At 40.9% G+C, this 21,227-nt stretch overlaps 2 protein-coding genes across 2 annotated transcripts; both read right to left on the bottom strand.

Moving 5' to 3' along the window:
- Positions 1-8,130: 8,130 nt before the first annotated feature.
- LOC150013674 (olfactory receptor 1J4-like) lies at positions 8,131-9,099 on the bottom strand. Its single transcript, XM_090275267.1, has one exon. It carries the CDS (start codon positions 9,097-9,099, stop codon positions 8,131-8,133), a length of 969 nt encoding a protein of 322 aa, XP_090131393.1.
- A 9,823-nt stretch (positions 9,100-18,922) lies between these two features.
- LOC150013673 (olfactory receptor 1J4-like) lies at positions 18,923-20,335 on the bottom strand. The gene is made up of 2 exons (XM_090275266.1): positions 19,371-20,335; positions 18,923-19,013 (listed from the first exon to the last, which is right to left on the bottom strand). The coding sequence occupies exons 1-2, from the start codon at positions 20,333-20,335 to the stop codon at positions 18,923-18,925; spliced, it is 1,056 nt and encodes a 351-aa protein (XP_090131392.1).
- Between the last annotated feature and the right edge of the window lie 892 nt (positions 20,336-21,227).

Raw genomic sequence — 21,227 nt, 5'->3', positions numbered from 1 at the left:
GGTCCTCCTCTGTCAGCTGGGGACAAAGGAGGTTTGGGAATCTTCAGGATCCTAGAAACACAACCAGGACCATCATATCTCATACTGTGGGAAAACCATGAATTTTTCCTTTAATTTTAATTGTTTACACTTGTGCAGTTTTCCAATGTTTTTCACTTTTCCTGCCTCCCCCTTCCCTCAGGCCATCACCACACCAGGGGTCAGGCATACATGTTCTTTGGGTGATCTCTTCGCCTCTTTCTTCCACTGCTTCCCTCCCCCCATTAATTTCTCATACCTGTGGATGCCTGCACCCTCAGTCTATCCCAGTCTGGTTCCAGGGGATCATTGCACCCCTAAAGCAGCCAACAAAACTTCATTGCACAGAAGCAGGGAGGCGCTCATTGTTTCATTCAGCCATTATTCATTCAACATCAAGTCTGTGTCAGAAACTCTACTAAGAGCTGAGATGCAGCGGGAACAAGAAAAGCAAGGTCTTCCCTTCTGGGAGCTGAGAACTTGATGAGCATGAGGGATAATTTCTACACCTGTCCAGAGCCAAACCATAATAATTCACTGTGGCAGAAATGGAAGACGAGTCCAGAAAACTGGTATCAGCTTTTGTGCCTTAAAGTAACGTGACACTCCAGTGCTGAGGCGCCATTGTTGGAGTGATGTCACACTCTGCCTGTGAACCTGCCAGCTGCAATGTTTGGGACACTCCAGGAATGGGTGACCATTTAAAGTCTTTTGATTCCAGAATAACTCTGAAATCAGAATAGTCCACAAACTGTCTTTTTCATAATAATGCTGACCATCTTTGGGTCATAAACACTGTGTTGAACACTAAGTTAAGGGCTTTATCTACCTTTTATAATTAAATCCAACAACAGCCTTACATTCCCAGGCTAAAAAATTCTTCAAACCTATAGTAAGAATGAATGTTCTTTCCCCCCTATATTAGCTGTTAGGAAATAGAAACATAAGTGATATAAATCTTATATGTATATATAAACTGTATGTAGTGCCATTTTCTATAGGTTAAAAATATAAAATACTTTTTAATAGAGTCAATAATATCGTTGTAACTCTGTATTGTGACATGTCGTTACTAGACTTACTGCGGTAATAGTTATTTAAATGTTGAGTCACCATTTTGTAGACACCTGAAACTAATACCATATTGTATATCGACTATAATAAGAATAAACTTACAGGGAAAAATTGTCAAATATGTACATCAGTCTACTATGTCTGCATGATCAGAGCCTGTGCTCTTAACTAGTACCCATGGAAACCTCCACCATCATTGGGAGACCCTGGGTTACTTTAGGGTTGCAAGTAGTTCAATGTTTTCTTAGATCCCTACCTAGATAGTTCCATTCATTTATATGAATGTGTTTTCCAGTTGACGAAGACCATTACATTCAATTTCGTTTTTTCTAAAATACATATTTATTGCACACCCAGCAACACACTCACTGCATAAGTATCACACACCCTCCTACTAATAATGAGAGGCTTGCTTCCGCGCCTTCTGACCCATCCCCATCCTGGGGAAGACAGGCAGCATGCGGCTGTCAGCCTATTCAGTCACAGGCACACTTGTTAAACCACCACCAACACACTTTGTACATGTCACACAACATGGTAACATACAGAAAACAAACAATACACCTTCCTGCTCACACACCAGTGTGTCACCCACAGACACAGCTCGCACATGCAGCAGCACACACTGCTGAGCGGAGGAGTGAGCCCTCTCTGACCTGACCTTGGCTCCTGTGAGGTCAGGCATCTTCCTGCTCAGCAGCAGAGCCAACAGTGTCACCCCTGATGCTCAGCAGTGACGCAAGTCCTTTTGACCACAGGCATGAATCAGCAGTCCCGGATCACATGACAGGAGGCTGATAACCTGGTCTACATGGGCTAAAACGGGGCCCAGGTTAAGTGTAACTCAGGAATAAGGTCAGGCTGTTAGATACATAGCACATGTATGTGCACACATAAGCCACTATCAAAGAGCAAATAGATATGCATACATAATACATGCAGACACACACACACAGTCATGGACTTTGGTCTCATCTATGAATCAACAACCACGGGGGCAGATTTGTCCCCAAGTGCAGATTTCCAGCCCCTCTGACCTGTACTCATCTTTAGTGAGTTCTGACACCATGTTCTCCAGACTGTTGCCCAATTCCTTAGGTTTTCCTTAGGACGTCTCACAGCCACACAATTGGAAGAAATATCTGGGGCCTTGGTACTTCTACAGACTTTCATTTTCCTTAACCAGCTCCAGAGAAAGGACTCAAAAGACAACACTTCCTTACTAATAAGAGACTGAGACACCAGGTCCCCAAGCTTCTGGCTAATTTCTGCATGCCCTTTGGGGAGCTTGTGTCCAAGAGCCAGAGGGACTGGAGTCCTAGGGGACAGTGTCCCTGATTCTACCGATGCCCTGGACTCCTTTCTTCTTGGGCATTGTGCCAGGTGGGACAAAGGATTTTCCAAATTTTATTTTGATATGATTTTAAAGGTATAGAAACATTGTAAAAATGATATCAAGAATTCCTGGAAAGGTCTCATGACATTCCTCAATGGTTAACATTTTAATATGTTTACCTTCTGTGCGCATGTACATATGTTTGTATGTATGTATGTTTCAGGCCAATATTTACAGAAGATATACCTGAGTGCATATTATTAGAAGACATATGGTATTAATATTTCTACTTACTAGTGTTTGAATCCCTATCAATTGACTACAGTGCTGTCTCCCAGGTTCTCTACTGTAAAGTTACTATTTTTTTGAAGTTAATATTTCAACCTGGTAAATACTGGGTATCAGTTGGGTAGATATTTTGATAATATATAAATGTAACTTTTTCCTTATTAACATTTCACCCACTGTATTTAACATTCATTGGCAATTCCTTTTTTTTACTTTCTTTTTTAAAATTATATTTTATTGATTATGCTGTTACAGTTGTCCTGATTTTTCTCTTTACCCCCTCCCACCCAGCACCCCTCACTCACTCAGGCAATCCCCACACCATTGTTCATGTCCATGAGTCATGCATATAAGTTCTTTGGCTACCCCATTTCCTAGCCTGTACTGTACATTCCCATGACTGTTCTGTAAGTACCTATTTGTACTTCTTAATCCCCTCACCTCTTAACCCATTCCCCCACACCCCCTCTCATCTGGCAACCATCAAAAAGCTCTCCGTATCCCTGATTCTGTTTCTGTTCTTCTTGTTTGCTTAGTATGTTTTTCAGATTCTACTGTTGATAGATAAGTATTTATTGCCATTCTGTTGTTCATAGTTTTGATCTTCTTCTTCTTAAATAAGTCCCTTTAACATGTCATATAATAATGGTTGGGTGATGACGAACTCCTTTATTTTTTTTGTCTGGGTAACTCTTTAACTGCCCTTCGATACTAAATGATAGCTTTGCAGGGAGAGCAATCTTGGATGTAGGTCCCTGCTGTTCATGACTTTGAATATTTCATGGCAATCCCTTCTACTTTCAAAGTTTCTTCTAAGAAATCAGCGGACAGTCTTACGAGAACTCCCCTGTAGGTAACTAACTTCTTTTCTCATGCTGCTTTTAAGATTGTCTCTTTATCTTTAACCTTTGGCACTTTAATGATGATGTGTCTTTGAGTGGTCTTCTTTGCATCCATCTTGTTTGGGACTCTCTATGCTTCCTGAACTTGCATGTCTATTTCCTTCACCAAATTAGGGAAGTTTTCTTGACTTATTTTTTCAAAACAGATTTGCAATTTCTTGCTCTTTTTTTTCTTCTGGTACCTGACATGTGAATGTTGAAACATTTAAAGTTGTCCCAGAGGCTCCTTACACTATCCTCATTTTTTCTTAAATTACTTTTTCTTCCTGTGGTTTTTTGCTTTTTATATTCCAAATCATTAATTTTATTCTCAGCTTTATCCACTCTACTATTGTTTCCCTGTAGATTGTTCTTTATTTCCATTAGTGTATCCTTCATTTCTGACTGGATCTTTTTTATGCTGTTGAGATCTTCACCAAGTTTTTTGAGCATTCTTATAACCATTGTTTTGAACTCTGCATCTGATATATTGCATATCTCCATTTAATTAGTTCTTTTTCTGAAACTTTTATCTGTTGTTTAATTTGGGCCATATTTCTTTATCTCCTCATTTTGGCAGCCTCCCTGTGTTTGTTTCTATGTATTAAGTAGAACTGCTATAAAACCGTGTCTTGGTAGCATGGTCTAATATTGTAGGTGTCCTATAAGGCCCAGTAACACAGCTTCCCCTATCACCCAAGTTGGGTTATTGAGGTGCACCCTTTGTGTGGCCTGAATACACTGTCCTCTTGTAGTTGAGCCTTGATTTCTGTTGGCAGGTCACTGGGAGGGATTTACACAGACCAGTCAGCTGCAAGGGCTGGCTGTGACCACTGACCACCAATTTCTGCCCTTTCTGGAGGATCCGCTGTGCAGGAACAGAGTGATGATGCTCTGAAGTGGTCTGTAGCCATTCACTGGGTGCACAGGCTCTGGGTTTTCTCAGATGGTGCAGGACAAAGTTAGTCACCACCTGTGTTCTCCCTGGGGCCACTCTGCATGAGTTATAGAGAAATCTGACATGGCTGCTACCTGTGCTGGGCTTGGACGTTCCCACAAAAAGCCAAGCAGTGAACCTAGTCTGGCTGTTGCTAGTGACAAGCATGGGGCCTCTTAGGAAGAGGTATAGGTGGTGGGGGCTCACTGCGGCTACCTGTTCCTTGTTTGAGTGGATTTAGGAAGTTGTGAAGCATGAGCCAAGACCAGCCACTCATATGAAAAAGCAACTGTCAACAGCTTGGGTGGGCCCATAAGTAGGGTGGAACAGAATCTCAGGGGATCTCCAGGACAGGGAAAGAAGTGTTAGCCAAGTTGATGGAATCAGATATGGCACCTACGTGCCAGCTCTGTGGCTCTGTGGGTAGAAGGCTCAGAAAAGGGACAGTGACCTCTGCCTACCTTTCTGTCTGGGAGAAAGCTGTCCCATAGCTCTTGCCTGGTGTCATACACTTCAGTTCCTCCCAGTATGTCACTGGTGCCTTTCAAGCTGCTACCCGAGTGCTGTTGCTCAGAGAGAGTGAGCCTAAGATGGTGTGGGAGTTATTTAAGAGGACCTTCTTGGCACTCTAGAAGTTTCTTTCCTCAACTCAGTCCCCACTGGTTTTTGCAGCCTGAAGTTATGGAGACTTATCTTCCTGACACTGGAACCCTGGGCTGAGAGCCCTGGTGTCAGGCTTGAAGTCCTCATTCCCATGATATTCCTCCTAAATTTTTATCTACCGCATGTGGATGTAGAACAAGCCTGTTCCACATCTCCATGTCTTCTACCAGTCTGGATGGATGTGTTTTCTTTAATTCCACACTTGTCGAACTTCCATTCAACTCAATTTCTGACAGTTATGAATGATGATTGTTCTATATTTTAGTTGTAATTTTGATGTGGCTGTGCAAGGAGGAGAGCCTTGTATACCTATGCCGCCATCTTGACCACACGGGTTATTCTTATATGACAAAATCATCGCAAATATAGTAGCCAAATGGTATTTTTTCGAACTCTGTTATTTCTCCTATGTTTATTGTGTTTTCTTATAAGAAAGAACTTACCCTTATTCCCCACTCTTTGTCTTTTATTTGTTTTTTAATTATGGACTCCTGGATTTTTAATTATTATTCTCTGAGTTATAATCCATTACTGTAGTTTTTCATTTCAAAGCTTTAGGCGTGTTTATTGTTTACAAGCATTCTAAATAATATCAGTGAAGCCAACTGGGGAATATATATAAAAGAAACACAAGAAGTAATAACTAGAAACTAAGGAAGAAAAGGAATGTTTACTCATGTGGTGGGCCAGGAGTGGGACACCAAAAATGGGGGTTGGTAAGAGTATAGCTATTAATATATAAGATAAATTTCCACCTATTTATAATTTTAAAACTCATGGGTTTGAATTGATATCTCCAGGTCTAGTTTGACAGCATACAATTTTCTGCAGCTTCTCCTTTTCCAACACACAGTCCCTTTCCCACAACAGTGAGGAGCCACTGCCTTTTCCTCAATGTTTACTACTTGCTGAATTTTTGAACATGGGAAAAATTTCAGAATCTTGAATTCCTACCACTGTTAGTGACACATTAACTACATGTAGCCTAAGACTTTGTTTCCAGTTTATGTTTAATTGTGAGAGTATATAGACAAAATTCTGTGTTCAAGAATTGCTAGGATACTTATTTTATTTTTCTCTTTAGTCTAATTATGGTATTAATTTAAGATACAGTTATGTTCACTTGCCTTCTTTACGCTATTTTGCTTTATGCACGACCTCGTCTATTTATTTTCCAGCGGCAAAAGACAACATAGTCATAACTATACTAATAATTATACTCATCTCCATATCTCTTCTATCCACCTCCTCTAGGTGAACCATCTCATTAGTGTCTGATTTAGTCGTCCTGTGTTTCTTTTTGCTCAAATGGGCAGATTATGTATACTTTATTTCCCTTCATTTTTATATAAATTTCAATGCTGTATGTGCACTTGTACACACTGTTTTTTTTCCATTTAACAATATATCCTGATGTTTCTCCGTATTGTTTCATATATATTTTTTGTTTTTATTTTTTCACAGTTGCGAAATACTCTATTTCACTGATGTTTTATAGAGTATACATTAGGAGTCCTAGAATGAAATATTGATGTTGAGTCTCCTAAGTGCCATGAATTGTGTATCTCAAATAGCATAAATTGTCAATATCATGTTTTGTATTTTAAACTACGACTTAAAAATTAAAAAGAACCCTGGCTGGTGTGGCACGGTGGATTGAGCACTGGCCTGCGAACCTAAAGGTCACAGGTTTGATTCCCAGTCAGGGCACATGCCTGGGTTTCAGTCCAAGTCCCCAGTTGGGGCATGTATGAGGCCACCAAGCGATGTATCTCTTGCACAACGATGTTTCTCTCTGAATCACCCTCCTTCCCCTTCTCTATAAAAAGAAATAAATAAAATCTTTAAAATTTTAAAGGAAAAAGTAAAAGTAATCTCTACATATATCACAGACAAGAATTATAAAATAATAGTAATGTGCGAAAATAGTAGAGGAATTATGAAATAAGAGTATATATAATTTTCCAAAGGGAGGAAGACACGAGAGAATAAATGTGAAACAGATGTATCACATAATTATATGGAAGAAATAAGTTCAACTTTATTATGATTACATTAGATGTCACTAGATAAATAGCTCCAGAAAAATAATAATTGTTGCTATACATAAAAAGAACAAAATCCAACTTTACATGCACTATTAACAAAGGACACCTCACTGACACTGTGGACACAGAAAGTCTAACGTGACAGAAAAGAAATGCCATGTTAAATTTAACATGAAAAGCTGCATCTTTACCAGATATCCTATAGCAATATCTGTATCAACATCTGTATATACATCTATGTCTACAGATATGGATATAAGGCATCAACATTAATATGAGAAGTAGATGAATTTATAAGGTAGGACACATTGCTAGAAACATCTCCTAATTTTAAATGAAATAGTGTGCTGTTAAATGCAACTTTTTAAAAATCTGTCTCTCTTTTGCTAAAAGTTTTGCTCTGTAGCACATGTGACTTTTCATAGTGTAATTATTCTGATCATGGCTGATTGCAGTGTACCAACATGATGTCCTTGAATGTGAGTTGGGAAGCTGTGCACACAATCAGCGTGAAGCCAACAAAAGCTAGCCTAAAAGAATCAGTTCAAAACAAAAGGAAGTTCACCAGGAGTGGATCATGATGCCAAACCAGTGTGTCCTCATAACACGGCATAAAAATACATGAATAAAAATGGTCATATCTCAATGGAGAAAAAGACAAATTCATAATTATAATTGTGCTACATGCTTCACAAATTATTTTGCATATAATAAAAGATAATGAACAAGGGAAAATATTAATTATAAAAAAAGAATATAAACAATCCAAGCAGCAAACCTGATCTAGCTGACATATTAGCAGCACTTACACATGACAATGGAATGCAAATTCCATTAAAGTTTTATGAGAGCTGTCAACCATACAATAATGTTAGGAGATGTACCTCATTGTGTTCCTGTAGTAAGAGGATTTAGTGATTGCCACTTAAAGAAGTTAACCCTGTTGACAAACATTTCTAAGGCCTGTTTTATGTCTCTGTTTCTCAGGCTGTAGATGAAGGGGTTCAGCATGGGGGTAACAACCATATACATGACCGAAGCAATTATGTATTCGGAATCCCATGATGAGGGCAAGAAGTAAACACCAGCAATTGTCCCGTAGTATAAAGAAACCACAAAGAGATGGGAGCCACAAGTAGAGAGCACTTTCAAGAGTCTCTTAGTGGAGGGCACCCTTAGGATGATGGTCCCTATGCAGAGATATGAGCCTAAAACAATAACCAAGGGCAAGAATAAAAGCATTCCTCCCTCGGTGAAGATGACCTGTTGATTGAGGGAGATGTCTGAGCAGCTCAGCTTCAGGAGCACAGCAATGTCACAGAAGAAGTGAGTGATGGTATTGTCAGCACAGAAAGACAGTCTGACCAAGAGGAGGGTGTTCGATAGGGCACTGCCACAGGAGACAATCCAAGAGGCAGCCACCAGCAGCACACACAGCCTCTCCCTCATGATGGTGGTGTAGTGTAGAGGGTGACAGATGGCCACGTACCTGTCATACGCCATCACAGCTAGAAGGAAATTGTCCAGACCGCCAAAAAGTATGAAGAAATACAACTGAGAAATGCATCCCACATAGGAGATGGATCGTTGCTGAGTCTGCATGTCCATAAGCATCTTTGGGACAGTGACAGATGACAGAGAAATGTCAGAGAAGGCCAAGTGGCTGAGGAAGAAGTACATGGGCATGTGCAGGCGAGAGTCCAGCCTGATGAGCAGGATGATGAGCAGGTTGCCCAGCACCGTGGTCAGGTACATGCCCAGGAACAGGGCGAAGAACACGCCCCGCTGCTCCGGCCGGATGGGGAGCCCCAGGAGGAGGAACTCAGACACGCTGCTCTGGTTGTCCCTCCTCATGGTCCTATTCTGTCAGCTGGGGACAAAGGAGATTTGGGAATCTTCATGACCCTAGAAACACAACCAGGACCATTACATCTCATACTGTGGGAAAACCATGAATTTTTCTTTTAATTTTAATTGTTTACACTTGTGCAGTTTTCCCATGTTTTTCACTTTTCCTGCCTCCCCCTTCCCTCAGGCCATCACCACACCATGGGTGATGCATATATGTTCTGTGGCTAATCCCTTCGCCTTCCTTCTAGCACTGCTTTCCTCCCTCCATTAATTTCTCACACCTGTGGATGCTGTCACCCACAGTCTACCTCAGTCTGGTTCCAGGAGAGCATTGCACCCCTAAAGCAGCCAACAAAACTTCATTGCACAGAAGCAGGGAGGCGCTCATTGTTTCTTTCAGCCATTATTCATTGAACATTGCGTCTGTGTCAGAAACTCTACTGAGGGCTGAGATGCAGCAGGAACAAGAAAAGCAAGGTCTCCCCCCTTCCGTGAGTTCAGAACTTGATGAGCATGAGGGATAATTTCTACACCTGTCCAGAATCAAACCATAATAATTCACTGTGGCACAAACAGAAGACGAGTCCAGAAAACTGGAATCAGTGTTTTTGCCTTAAAGTAACGTGACACTCCAGTGCTGAGGCGCCATTGTTGGAGAGATGTCACACTCCGCCTGTGAACCTGCCAGGTCCTGTTCACTTACAGCTGTAAAGTCAGGGACACTCCAGTAATGGGTGACCATTTAAATCCATTTGATTCCAGAATACCTACGAAATCAGAATAGCCCACAAAGTGTCTTTCACAATAATGCTGACCATCTCGGAGTCACAAACACTGTGTTGAACACTAAGTTAAGGGCTTTATCTACCTTTTATAATTAAGTCCAACAACAGCCTTACATTCCCAGGCTAAAAAATTCTTCACACCTATAGTAAGAATGAATGTTCTTTCCCCCCTATATTAGCTGTTAGGAAATAGAAACATAAGTGATATAAATCTTATATGTATATATAAATCGTATGTATTGCCATTTTCTATAGGTTAAAAATATAAAATACGGAGACAGCCAACTGACCTGGAGTCTGCACGATCCTTCCCCATGAGGGAAGGCCACCCTCCCCTCCACACCCCCACTATTATTAGGGTTTTCTGGACCCAAGGGTAGGTAGGACGACGACCATGTCCAGCTTGAAGCAGCTAGAGGAGCTTGAGACCTTCGCCCATTGTCCTTTACAAGAATACAAAGGGTCTTAATATTTGAGGGGGGAGATAGTTGTTTTTTAAGAACCAGGGGTATGGACTTGGGGGGCGATTGCTGGGGAAGGGAGATGCTGGGTGGAGGGGGGCAAAGGGGAGAAAATTGGAACTGTTGTAACAATATAATAAATAAAAAACATTAAAAAAATTAAAAAATATATAAAATACTTTTTAATAGAGTAAATTACATTGTTGTAACTCTGTATTGTGACAAGTGGTTACTAGACTTACTGCGGTAATAGTTATTTAAATGTTGAATCACCATGTTGTATACACCTGAAACTAATAACATATTGCATATCAACTGTAATAAGAATAATCTTACAGGAAAAAAATCATCAAATATGCTGGTCAGTCTACTATGTCTGCATGATCAGAGCCTGTGCTCTTAACTAGTACCCGTGGAAAACTCTTCCATCATCGGGAGACCCTGGGTTACTTTAGATTTGCAAGTAGCTCAATGTTTTCTTAGATCCCTACCTAGATAGTTCCATTCATTTATATGAATCTGTTTTCCAGTTGATGAAGACCCTTACATTCAATTTCATTTTTTCTAAAATACATATTTATTGCACACCAACCACACACTCAGTGCATAAGCATCACACTCCCTCCTACTAATAATGAGAGGCATGCTTCTGCCCCTTCTGACCCATCCCCATCCTGGGGGAAGGCAGGCAGCATGGGGCGGTCAAGCCTATTCAGTCACAGGCACACTTGTTAAACCACCACCAACATGCTTTATAATGGTCACACAACATGGTAACATACAGAAAACAAACAAACAATACACCTTCCTGCTCACACACGAGTGTGTCACCCACAGACACAGCTCGCACACACACCAGCACACACTGCTGAGCAGAGGTGTGAACCCTCTCTGACTTGACCTTGGCTCCTTTGAGGTCAGGCATCTTCCTGCTCAGCAGCAGAGCCAACAGTGTCACCCCTGATGCTCAGCAGTGACGCAAGTCCTTTTGACCACAGGCATGAGTCAGCAGTCCCAGATCACATGCCAGGATGGTGATAACCTAGTCTACATGCACTTAAACAGGGCCCAGGTTAAGTCTAACTCAGGAAAAAAGTCAGGCTGTTAGATACATAGCACATGTATGTGCACCCATAACCCACTATCAAGCAAAACATACATATGCATACACAATAGAGGCAGACACACACACACAGTCAGAGACTTCGAGTCTCATCTATGAATCAACAACCATACGGGCAGATTCGTCCCCAAGTGCAGATTTCCAGCCCCTCTGACCTGTACTCATCCTTGGTGAGTTCAGACACCTTCCGCTCCAGACCGTTGCCCAATTCCTTAGGTTTTCCTTAGGACGTCTCAGAGCCACACAATTGGAAGAAATATCTGGGGCCTTGGCACTTCTACAGACTTGCATTTTCCTTAACCAGCGCCAGAGAAATGACTCAAAAGACAACACCTTTTTACTAATAAGGGACTGACACCAAGTCCCCAAGCTTCTGGCTAATTTCTGCCTGCTCTCTGGGGAGCTGTGTGTCCAAGAGCCAGAGGGACTGGAGTCCTAGGGGACAGTGTCCCTGATTCTACCGATGCCCTGGACTCCTTTCTTCTTGGGCATCGTGCCAGCTGGGACGAAGGATTTACCAAATTTTATTTTGATATGGTTTTAAAGATATAGAAATGTTGTAAAAATGATATCAAGAATTCCTGGAAAGGCCTCACAAGATTCCCGAATAGTTAACATTTTAATATGTTTACCTTCTGTGTGCATGTATGTATGTTTGTATATATGTATGTTTCAGGCCAGTATTTTCAGCACATATACCCCAGTGCATAATATTAGAAGACATATGATATTAATTTTTCTATTTACTGTTGTTTAAATCCTTGATCAACTGACTATAGTGCTGTCTCCCAGTTTCTCTACTGTAAATTTACTACTTTTTTGAAATTAATGTTTCAACCTGGTAAATACTGGGTATCATTTGGGTAGTTATTTTGAAAATATATTAATGTAACCTTTTCCTTATTAACATTTAATGCACTGTATTGGACATTCATTGGTGATTCCTTTTTTTACTTTCTTTTTTACAATTATACTTTATTGATTATGCTATATAGTTGTCCTAATTTTCCCTTTGTCTCCTTCCACCCAGCAACCTCACTCCCTCAGGGAATGCCCACACCATTTTTCATGTCCATGAGTCATGCATATAAGGTCTTTAACTACTCCATTTCCTATATTATATTTTACATCCCCATGGCTATTCTGTAACTACTTACTTGTACTTATCAATCCCCTCACCTCTTCACCCATTTCCCTACACCCCCTCCCATCTGGCAACAATCAAAATGCTCTCTGTATCTGTGATTCTGTCTCTCTTCTTCTTGTATGCTTAGTTTGTTTTTTAGATTCTATTGTTGATAGATAAATATTTATTGCCTTTCTATTCATAGTTTTGATCTTTTCCTTCTTAAATAATTCCCTTTAACATTTCATATAATAATAGTTGAGTGATGATGAACTTCTTTATTTTTTTTTTGTCTGGGAAGCTGTATAACTTCCCTTTTATACTAAATAATAGCTTTGCTGAGTAGAGCAATCTTGGCTGTAGGTCCCTGCTTTTCAGGACTGAATATTTCTTGACAATCCCTTCTAACCTTCAATGTTTCTTCTGAGAAATCAGCAGACACTCTTACAAGAATTCCCTGTAGGTAACTAACTTCTTTTCTCTTGCTGCTGTTAAGATTCTCTCTTTAGACTTCCAGCCAAGATGGAGGCTAGACAGGCACACTCAGTCTCCCTCTACAACTAGAAAGGAATACAACTACCTCAAAGTAAAAGATAACCAGAAATTCCAGAAAATAAAACTACATGGGAGCCCAATGTATGAAGTTATAAACCAGTGGTGCTTTTCCAGACGGGTAGGAGGGGCAAAATTGGAACGGCAATGGAAAAATCAGGCGGTCCTGTTTGTTGTAGCAGCGGGGAGAGCGGCAGGGGGAGCAATCTGGGCTGCACTCGAGTCCTGACAGCTCGTGACCCCAACACTGGAAAAGACAGCCTTCTCATTGCTTCAGACAGAGAGGACCACGGGGGGGGGGGGGGGGACGGATCCCGGTCTCCCAGCGGAGAATAACAGCAGGAATCCATCTTGGGCCCCCGCCCCGACACAAAGGGCCACAGCGTGGCAAAAAATGTTGCAGTCCACCGCCAATTGCAGAGTAGTGGCGAGTATATGGGACTCCGCCCCCTACAGCCTGCCTATGAAGCAAAGCAAAACACAAATCTGTCAAAATTAAGAAGACAACAATTGAAATCCTGCTAATGCAGCTCACCAGGCAGTAGATGAGGAACCTGACAGACAAACAAATAGGAAACCTTTCAGAGGCTCAGTTCAGAGTTATTGTTATAAGGTGGCTTACAGAATTAACAAAAGATTTGCAGCAAGACAGGGAAGGAATGAAAGCCACTCATACTGAAACAAACTAAAGCACATGCAAGACAAGTGGTGAGAAAATAAAATCCAGAGATCAAATCAACAAACCGGGACACAGGGAAGGAACAAAAAGTCAACCAGTGCAGAAAGAGGAAACAAAAAGTAAGGAAAGTGAGGAGAGGATCAGAAACCTCTGGGACAGCTATAAGAGACCGAACATTCAGATTATAGGATTGCCAGAGGGCAGAGAAGAAGAACTAGAAATTGAAAAATTATGTGAAGAAATAATGAAGCAGATTTCCCATACTTGGGGAAGAAAATAGACTTACAGGTCCAGGAAGCACAGAGAGTTCCAGAAAAATTGGACCGAGGGAGAACCACTGCAAGACACATTATAATCAAATTGTCAGAAATTAGAGAATATTAAAAGCAGCAAGAGAGAAGAAAAGAATCATGTACAAAGGGGTCCCAATTAGACTATCAGCTGATTTCTCAAGGGAGACGCTGCAGGCAAGAAGGGACTGGCAAGAAATATTCAAAGTAATGGAAATCCAAAACCTACAGCCACAAATACTCTATCCAGAAAAACTGTCATTCAGAATAGAAGGGCAGAGAAAGTTCTTCCAGAAAAAAATAAAACTGAAGAAGTTTATTAGATCCAAACCACTATTATATGAGAGTTAAAGGGACTGCTTTAGAAGAAGGAGGATCAAAACTATGAACATTAAAATGAAAACTGCATCACAACAGCCAAAAACAGAAGCTAGGGAATTGAAACAAAGGCAAACTAAATAGGCAACGAGAGTGGAAAAAGAACTATAGGTATGGAGAACATACAGGGGGGAGGTCAGCAGAGATGGGGAAGGGGGAGAGGAAGATAGATGATACAGGAATTAAGAAGCATAGTAGGAGGGAATGGAATAGAGGGGAAGAGGTTGAGAAGAACTATATGCACAACCAATAGACATGGACTAAAAGGGGGGCACATCTGAAGGGAGCGGGGCCACCGGGTGGAGGGGAGCAGAAGGAAGGGAAATTGGGACAACTGTAACAGCAAAATCAATAAAACATATTTTTTTAAAAAAAGATTCTCTCTTTATCTTTAACCTTTGGCACTTTAATTATGATGTCTCTTGGATTGGGTCTCTTTGCATCTATATTGTTTGGGACTCTCTGTGCTCCTAGACTAGCATGTCTATTTCCTTCACCAAATTAGGGAAGTTACCTTGAGTTGTTTTTGCAAAATGGGTTTGCAATTTCTTGCTATTTGTCTTCTTCTAGCACCACACATGTGAATGTTGAAACACATAAAGTTCTCCCAGAGGCACCTTACACAACCGTGATTCTTTTTTTTGGGGGGGGGGTTCTTTTTTCTTGTAGTTGGTTTTTACATCCCTATGTTTCAAATCATTGATTTGATTCTCAGCTTCATCCACTCTAATATTGTTCCCCTGTAAATTGTTTTTTATTTCAATTAGTGTATCCTTCATTCCTGACTGGATCTTTTTTGTGCTGTTGAGGTCCACACTAAGTTTCTTAGCATACTTATAACTAGTGTTTTGAACTCTGCACATGATAGATTGTGTAACTCCACTTGGTTAGTTCATTTTATGAAGTTTTTCTCTGTTCTCTAATTTGGGCCATATTTCTTTGTGTTCTCATTTTGGCAGCCTCCCTGTGTTTGTTTCTATGTAGAGCTGCTATAACTCCCTGTTTTGGTAGCATGGCCTAGTGTCATAGGTGTCCTGTAAGGCCCAGTAGCACAGCTTTCCCTATCACCCTAGTTGGGTACCTGAGGTGCACCCTTCGTGTGGCCTAAGTACACCCTCCTCTTGTAGATGAGCCTTTATTTATGTTGGCAGGTCAATGGAAGAGATTTACCCAGGCCAATCAGCTGCAGGGGTTGGCTATGACCACTGGCCATCAACTTTAGCCCTTCCTGGAGGATCCACTGTGCAGGAACAGGGTGATGATACTCTGATGTGGTCTGTAGTCATTCACTGGGTGCACAGGCTCTGGGGGTTCTAGGATGATGCAGGACAAAGTCAGTCACCATCTGTGTTCTTCCTGGGGCCACCCTGCATGAGTAATAAAGCAATCTGACATGGCTGCTACCTGTGCTGGACTTGGAGGTTCCCACAAAAAGCCAAGCTGTGAACCTAGGCTGGCTGCTACTAGTGCTAAGCTTGGGGCCATTTAGCAAAAATATAGGTGGTGGGGGTTCACTGAAGCTAGCTGTTGCTTGTTTGAGTGGATTGAGGAAGTTGTGAAGCATTAGCCAAGACCAGCCATTCATATGGAAAAGCAACTGTCATCAGCTTGGGTGGGCCCATAAGTAGGGTGGAACAGAATCTCAGGGGATCTCCAGAACAGGGAAAGAAGTGTTAGCCACATCGATGGAGTCTCAGATATGGCACCCACCTGCCAGCTCTGTGGCTCTGTGGGTAGAAGGCTTAGAAAAGGAACAGTGACCTCTGCCTACCTTCTGTCTGGGAGAAAGCTGTCCTACAACACTTGCCTTGGTGTCAAACACTTCAGTTCTTCCCAGTATGTCACTGGTGCCTTTCAAGCTGCTACCCTGGTGCTGGAGCTCAGAGAGAGTGAGCTAAGACGGTGTGGGAGTTATTTAAGAGGACCTTCTAGGGACTCCAGAAGTTTCTTCCGCCACTTAATCCCCACTGGTTTTTGCAGCCTGAAGGTCTGGGCACTTACCTTCCTGACACTGGAGCCCTGTTCTGGGGGAGGGCCTGGTGTCAGGTTTGAAGTCCTCATTCCCATGATATACCTCCGAAATTTTTATCTACCGCATGTGGATGTAGAACAAGCCTGTTCCACGTCTCCACCTCTTCTACCAGTCTGGATGGATGTGTTTTCTTTAATTCCACAGTAGTCGAACTTCTATTCAACTCAATTTCTGACAGTTATGAATGATGACTGTTGTATATTTCAGTTGTAATTTTGATGTGGCTGTGCAAGGAGGAGAGCCTTGTATACTGATGCCGCCATCTTGACCATATTGGTGATCCTTATATGACAAAATCATCGCAAATGTAGTAACCAAATGGTATTTTTCTAAGTCTGTTATTTCTCCTATGTTTATTAGTTGTGTTTTTTTATAAGAAAAAAGTTACCCTTATTCCCCACTCTTTGTTTTTTATTTGTTTATATATTTATGGACTCCTGGATTTTTACTTCTCTGAGTTATAATCCATTACTGTAGTTTTTTATTTTGAAGCTTTAGGCATGTTTATTGTTTACAAGGATTCTAAATAATATCAGTGAAGCCAGCTGGGGAATATATAGAAAAGAAACACAAGAAGTAAAATTTAGAAACTAAGAAACTAAAAAATGTTTACCCCTCGGGTGGGTCAGGAGTGGGGGTTGGTAAGAGTATAGATAATAATATATAAGATAAATTTCCATCTATTTATAATTTTAAAACTCATGGGTTTGAATTGATATCTTCAGGTCTAGTTTGACACCATACAATTTTCTGCAGCTTCTTCTTTTCCAACAAAGTCTCTTTCCCACAACAGTGAGGAGTCACTGCCTTTTCCTCAATGTTTACTTACCTGCTGAATTTTTGGACATGGGAAAAATTTCAGAATCTTGAACTCTTACCACTGTTCGTGACATATTAACTACATGCAGCCTAAGACTTTGTTTCCAGTTTATGTTTAATTGTGAGAGTAGATAGACAAATTCTGGGTTCAAGAATTGCTAGAGTACTTATTTTATTTTTCTCTTTAGTCTAATTATGGTATAAATTTAAGATACAGTTAGGTTCATTTGTCTTCTTTATGCTATTTTGCTCTATACACCACCTCGTCTATTTATTTTCTAGCGGCAAAAGACAACATAGTCATAACTATACTAATAATTATACTCATCTCCCATCTCTTCTATCCACCTCCTCTAGGTGAACCATCTCATTAGTGTCTGATTTAGTCGTCCTGTGTTTCTTTTTGCTCAAATGGGCAGATTATGCATACTTTATTTCCCCTTCATTTTAATATAAATTTCAAAGCTGTACGTGCACTTGTGCACATAGCTTTTTTCCCATTTAACAATATATCCTGATGTATCTCCATATTGATTTACATATATTTTCATTTTTATTTTTTCACAGTTGCAAAATACTCTATTTCAGTGATGTTGTATAAAGTATACTTTAGGAGTCCTAGAATGAAATATTAATGTTGAGTCTCCTAAGTGCCATGAATTGTGTATCTCAAATGGCACAAATGCTCAATATCATGTTTTGTATTCTAAACTATGACTTAAAAATTAAAAAGAACCCTGGCTGGTGTGGCTCGGTGGATTTGGCACTGGCCTGCGAACCTAAAGGTCACAATTTGATTCCCAGTCAGGGCACATGCCTGGGTTGCAGTCCAGGTCCCCAGTTGGGGCATGTGTGAGACCACCAATCGATGTATCTCTTGCACAACGATGTTTCTCTCCCTCCCTCTCCTTCTCTATAAAAATAAATAAATAAAATCTTTAAAATTTTTAAAGAGAAAGTAAAAGTAATCTCTGCATATATCACAGACAAGAATTAAAAAATAATGGTAATGTGTGATTCATAATAGAGGAATAATGAAAAAACAGTATATATAATTTACCATAGGGAGGAAGACATGAGAGAATAATGTGAAACAGATGTATCACATAGTTATACGGAAAATATAAATTCAACTTTATTATGATTACATTAGATGTCACTAGATAAATAGCTCCACAAAAATAATAATTGTTGCTATACATAAAAAGAACAAAATCCAACTTTACATACACTATTAACAAAGGACACCTCACTGACACTATGGACACAGAAAAGTCTAACGTGACAGAAAAGAAATGCCATGTTAAATTTAAGAAGAAAACCTGCATCTTTACCAGATATCCTATAGTAATATCTGTATCAACATCTGTATATACATCTATGTCTACAGATATGGATATAAGGCATCAACATTAATATGAGAATTAGATGAAGTATTAAGGCAGGACATATTGCTAGAAATATCTCCTAATTTTAAATGAAATAGTGTGCTGTTAAATGCATTTTTTTAAAGTCTGTCTCTGTTTTGTTAAAAGTTTTGCTCTGTAGCACATGCGACTTTTCATAGTGTAATTATTCTGATCATGGCTGATTGCAGTGCACCAACATGATGTCATCGAATGTGAGTTGGGAAGCCGTGCACACGATCAGCGTGAAGCCAACAAAAGCTAGCCTAAAAGAATCAGTTCAAAAAAAAAGAAGTTCACCAGCAGTGGATCATGATGCCAGACCAGTGTGTCCTCATAACACGGCATAAAAATACATGAGTAAAAATGGTCATATCTTAATGGAGAAAAAGACAAATTCATAATTATAATTGTGCTACATGTTTCACAAATGATTTTGCATATAATAAAATATAATGGACAAGGGAAAATATTAATTAAGAATAAAGAATATCAACAATCCAAGAGGCAAACCTGACCTACCTTCCATATTAACAGCACTTATACATGACAACGGAATGCAAATTCTATTAAAGTTGTATGGAAATGTCAACCACACAATAATGTTGGGACATGTACCTCACTGTGCTCCTGTAGTAAGAGGATTTAGTGATTGCCACTTAAAGAAGTTAACCCTATTGACAAACATTTCTAAGGCCTGTTTTATGTCTCTGTTCCTCAGGCTGTAGATGAAGGGGTTCAGCATGGGGGTAACAACCATATACATGACCGAAGCAATTATGTATTCAGAATCCCATGATGAGGGCAAGAAGTAAACACCAGCAATTGTCCCATAGTATAAAGACACCACAAAGAGATGGGAGCCAGAAGTAGAGAGCACTTTCAAGAGTCTCTTAGTGGAGGGTACCCTTAGGATGATGGTCCCTATGCGGAGATATGAGCCTAAAATTATAACCAAGGGCAAGAATACAAGCATTCCTCCCACGATGAAGATGACCTGCTGATTGAGGGAGATGTCTGAGCAACTCAGCTTCAGGAGCACAGTGAGGTCGCAGAAGAAGTGGGTGATGGTATTGTCAGCACAGAAGGACAGTCTGACCAAGAGGAGGGTGTTCAACAGGGCATTGCCACAGGAGACAATCCAAGAGGCAGCCACCAGCAGCACACACAGCCCCTCCCTCATGATGGTGGTGTAGTGTAGAGGGTGACAGATGGCCACGTACCTGTCATACGCCATCGCAGCTAGAAGGAAATTGTCAAGACCGCCAAAAAGTAAGAGAAAATACAATTGAGAAATGCATCCCACATAGGGAATGGATTGTTGCTGAGTCTGCATGTCCATAAGCATCTTTGGGACAGTGACAGATGACAGAGAAATGTCAGAGAAGGCCAAGTGGCTGAGGAAGAAGTACATGGGCGTGTGCAGGCGAGAGTCCAGCCTGATGAGCAGGATGATGAGCAGGTTGCCCAGCACCGTGGTCAGGTACATGCCCAGGAACAGGGCGAAGAACACGCCCCGCTGCTCCGGCCGGATGGGGAGCCCCAGGAGGAGGAACTCAGACACGCTGCTCTGGTTGTCCCTCCTCATGGTCCTCCTCTGTCAGCTGGGGACAAAGGAGGTTTGGGAATCTTCAGGATCCTAGAAACACAGCCAGGACCATCACATCTCATACTGTGAGAAAACAATGAATATTTTCCTTTAATTTTAATTGTTTACACTTCTGCAGTTTCCAATGTTTTTCACTTTTCCTGCCTCCCCCTTCCCTCAGGCCATCACCACACCAGGGGTCAGGCATATATGTTCCTTGGCTAATCCCTTTGCTTCTTTCCTCCACTCCTTCCCTCGCCCTATTAATTTCTCACACCTGTGGATGCCTGCATCCTCAGTCTATCCCAGTCTGGTTCCGGGAGATCATTGCACCCCTAAAGCAGCCAACAAAACTTCATTGCACAGAAGCAGGGAGGCACTCATTGTTTCATTCAGCCATTATTCATTGAACATTGAGTCTGTGTCAGAAACTTTACTAAGGGCTGAGATGCAGCAGGAAAAAGAAAAGCAAGGTCTCCCCTTCGGGGAGCTGAGAACTTGATGAGCATGAGGGATAATTTCTACACCTCTACAGTGCCAAACCTTAATAATTCACTGTGGCAGAAATGGAAGACGAGTCCAGAAAACTGGAATCAGTGTTTTTGCCTTAAAATAACGTGACACTCCAGTGCTGAGGTGCCATTGTTGGAGCAATGTCACACTCTGCCTGTGCACCTGCCAGCTGCAAAGTTTGGGACACTCCAGAAATGGGTGACCATTTAAAGCCATTTGATTCCAGAATATCTCCGAAATCAGAGTAGTCCACAAACTGTCTTTTTCATAATAATGCTGACCATCTTGGGGTCATCAACACTATGTTGAACACTAAGTTAAGGGCTTTATCTGCCTTTTATAATTAAATCCAACTTCAGCCTTACATTCCCAGGCTAAA

This window comes from Furipterus horrens, unplaced genomic scaffold (assembly GCF_987537825.1).
Source record: "Furipterus horrens unplaced genomic scaffold, mFurHor1.1.pri manual_scaffold_4, whole genome shotgun sequence".
NCBI lineage: Eukaryota > Metazoa > Chordata > Mammalia > Chiroptera > Furipteridae > Furipterus > Furipterus horrens.
The sequence above is the reverse complement of the archived record's forward strand: the minus strand, read 5'-3'. Positions and strand labels throughout refer to the sequence as shown.

Bases quoted from the DNA above. Each gene is read 5' to 3' on its own strand.
- LOC150013673 (XM_090275266.1), bottom strand. From the start codon at position 20,335: ATGAGGAGGGACAACCAGAGCAGCGTGTCTGAGTTCCTCCTCCTGGGG. The intron at 19,014-19,370 runs GTGAGGTACATG...TGATTCTTTTAG, and splicing joins CCTCTTACTACAGGAGCACA to GCTAGCTTTTGTTGGCTTCA.
- LOC150013674 (XM_090275267.1), bottom strand. From the start codon at position 9,099: ATGAGGAGGGACAACCAGAGCAGCGTGTCTGAGTTCCTCCTCCTGGGG.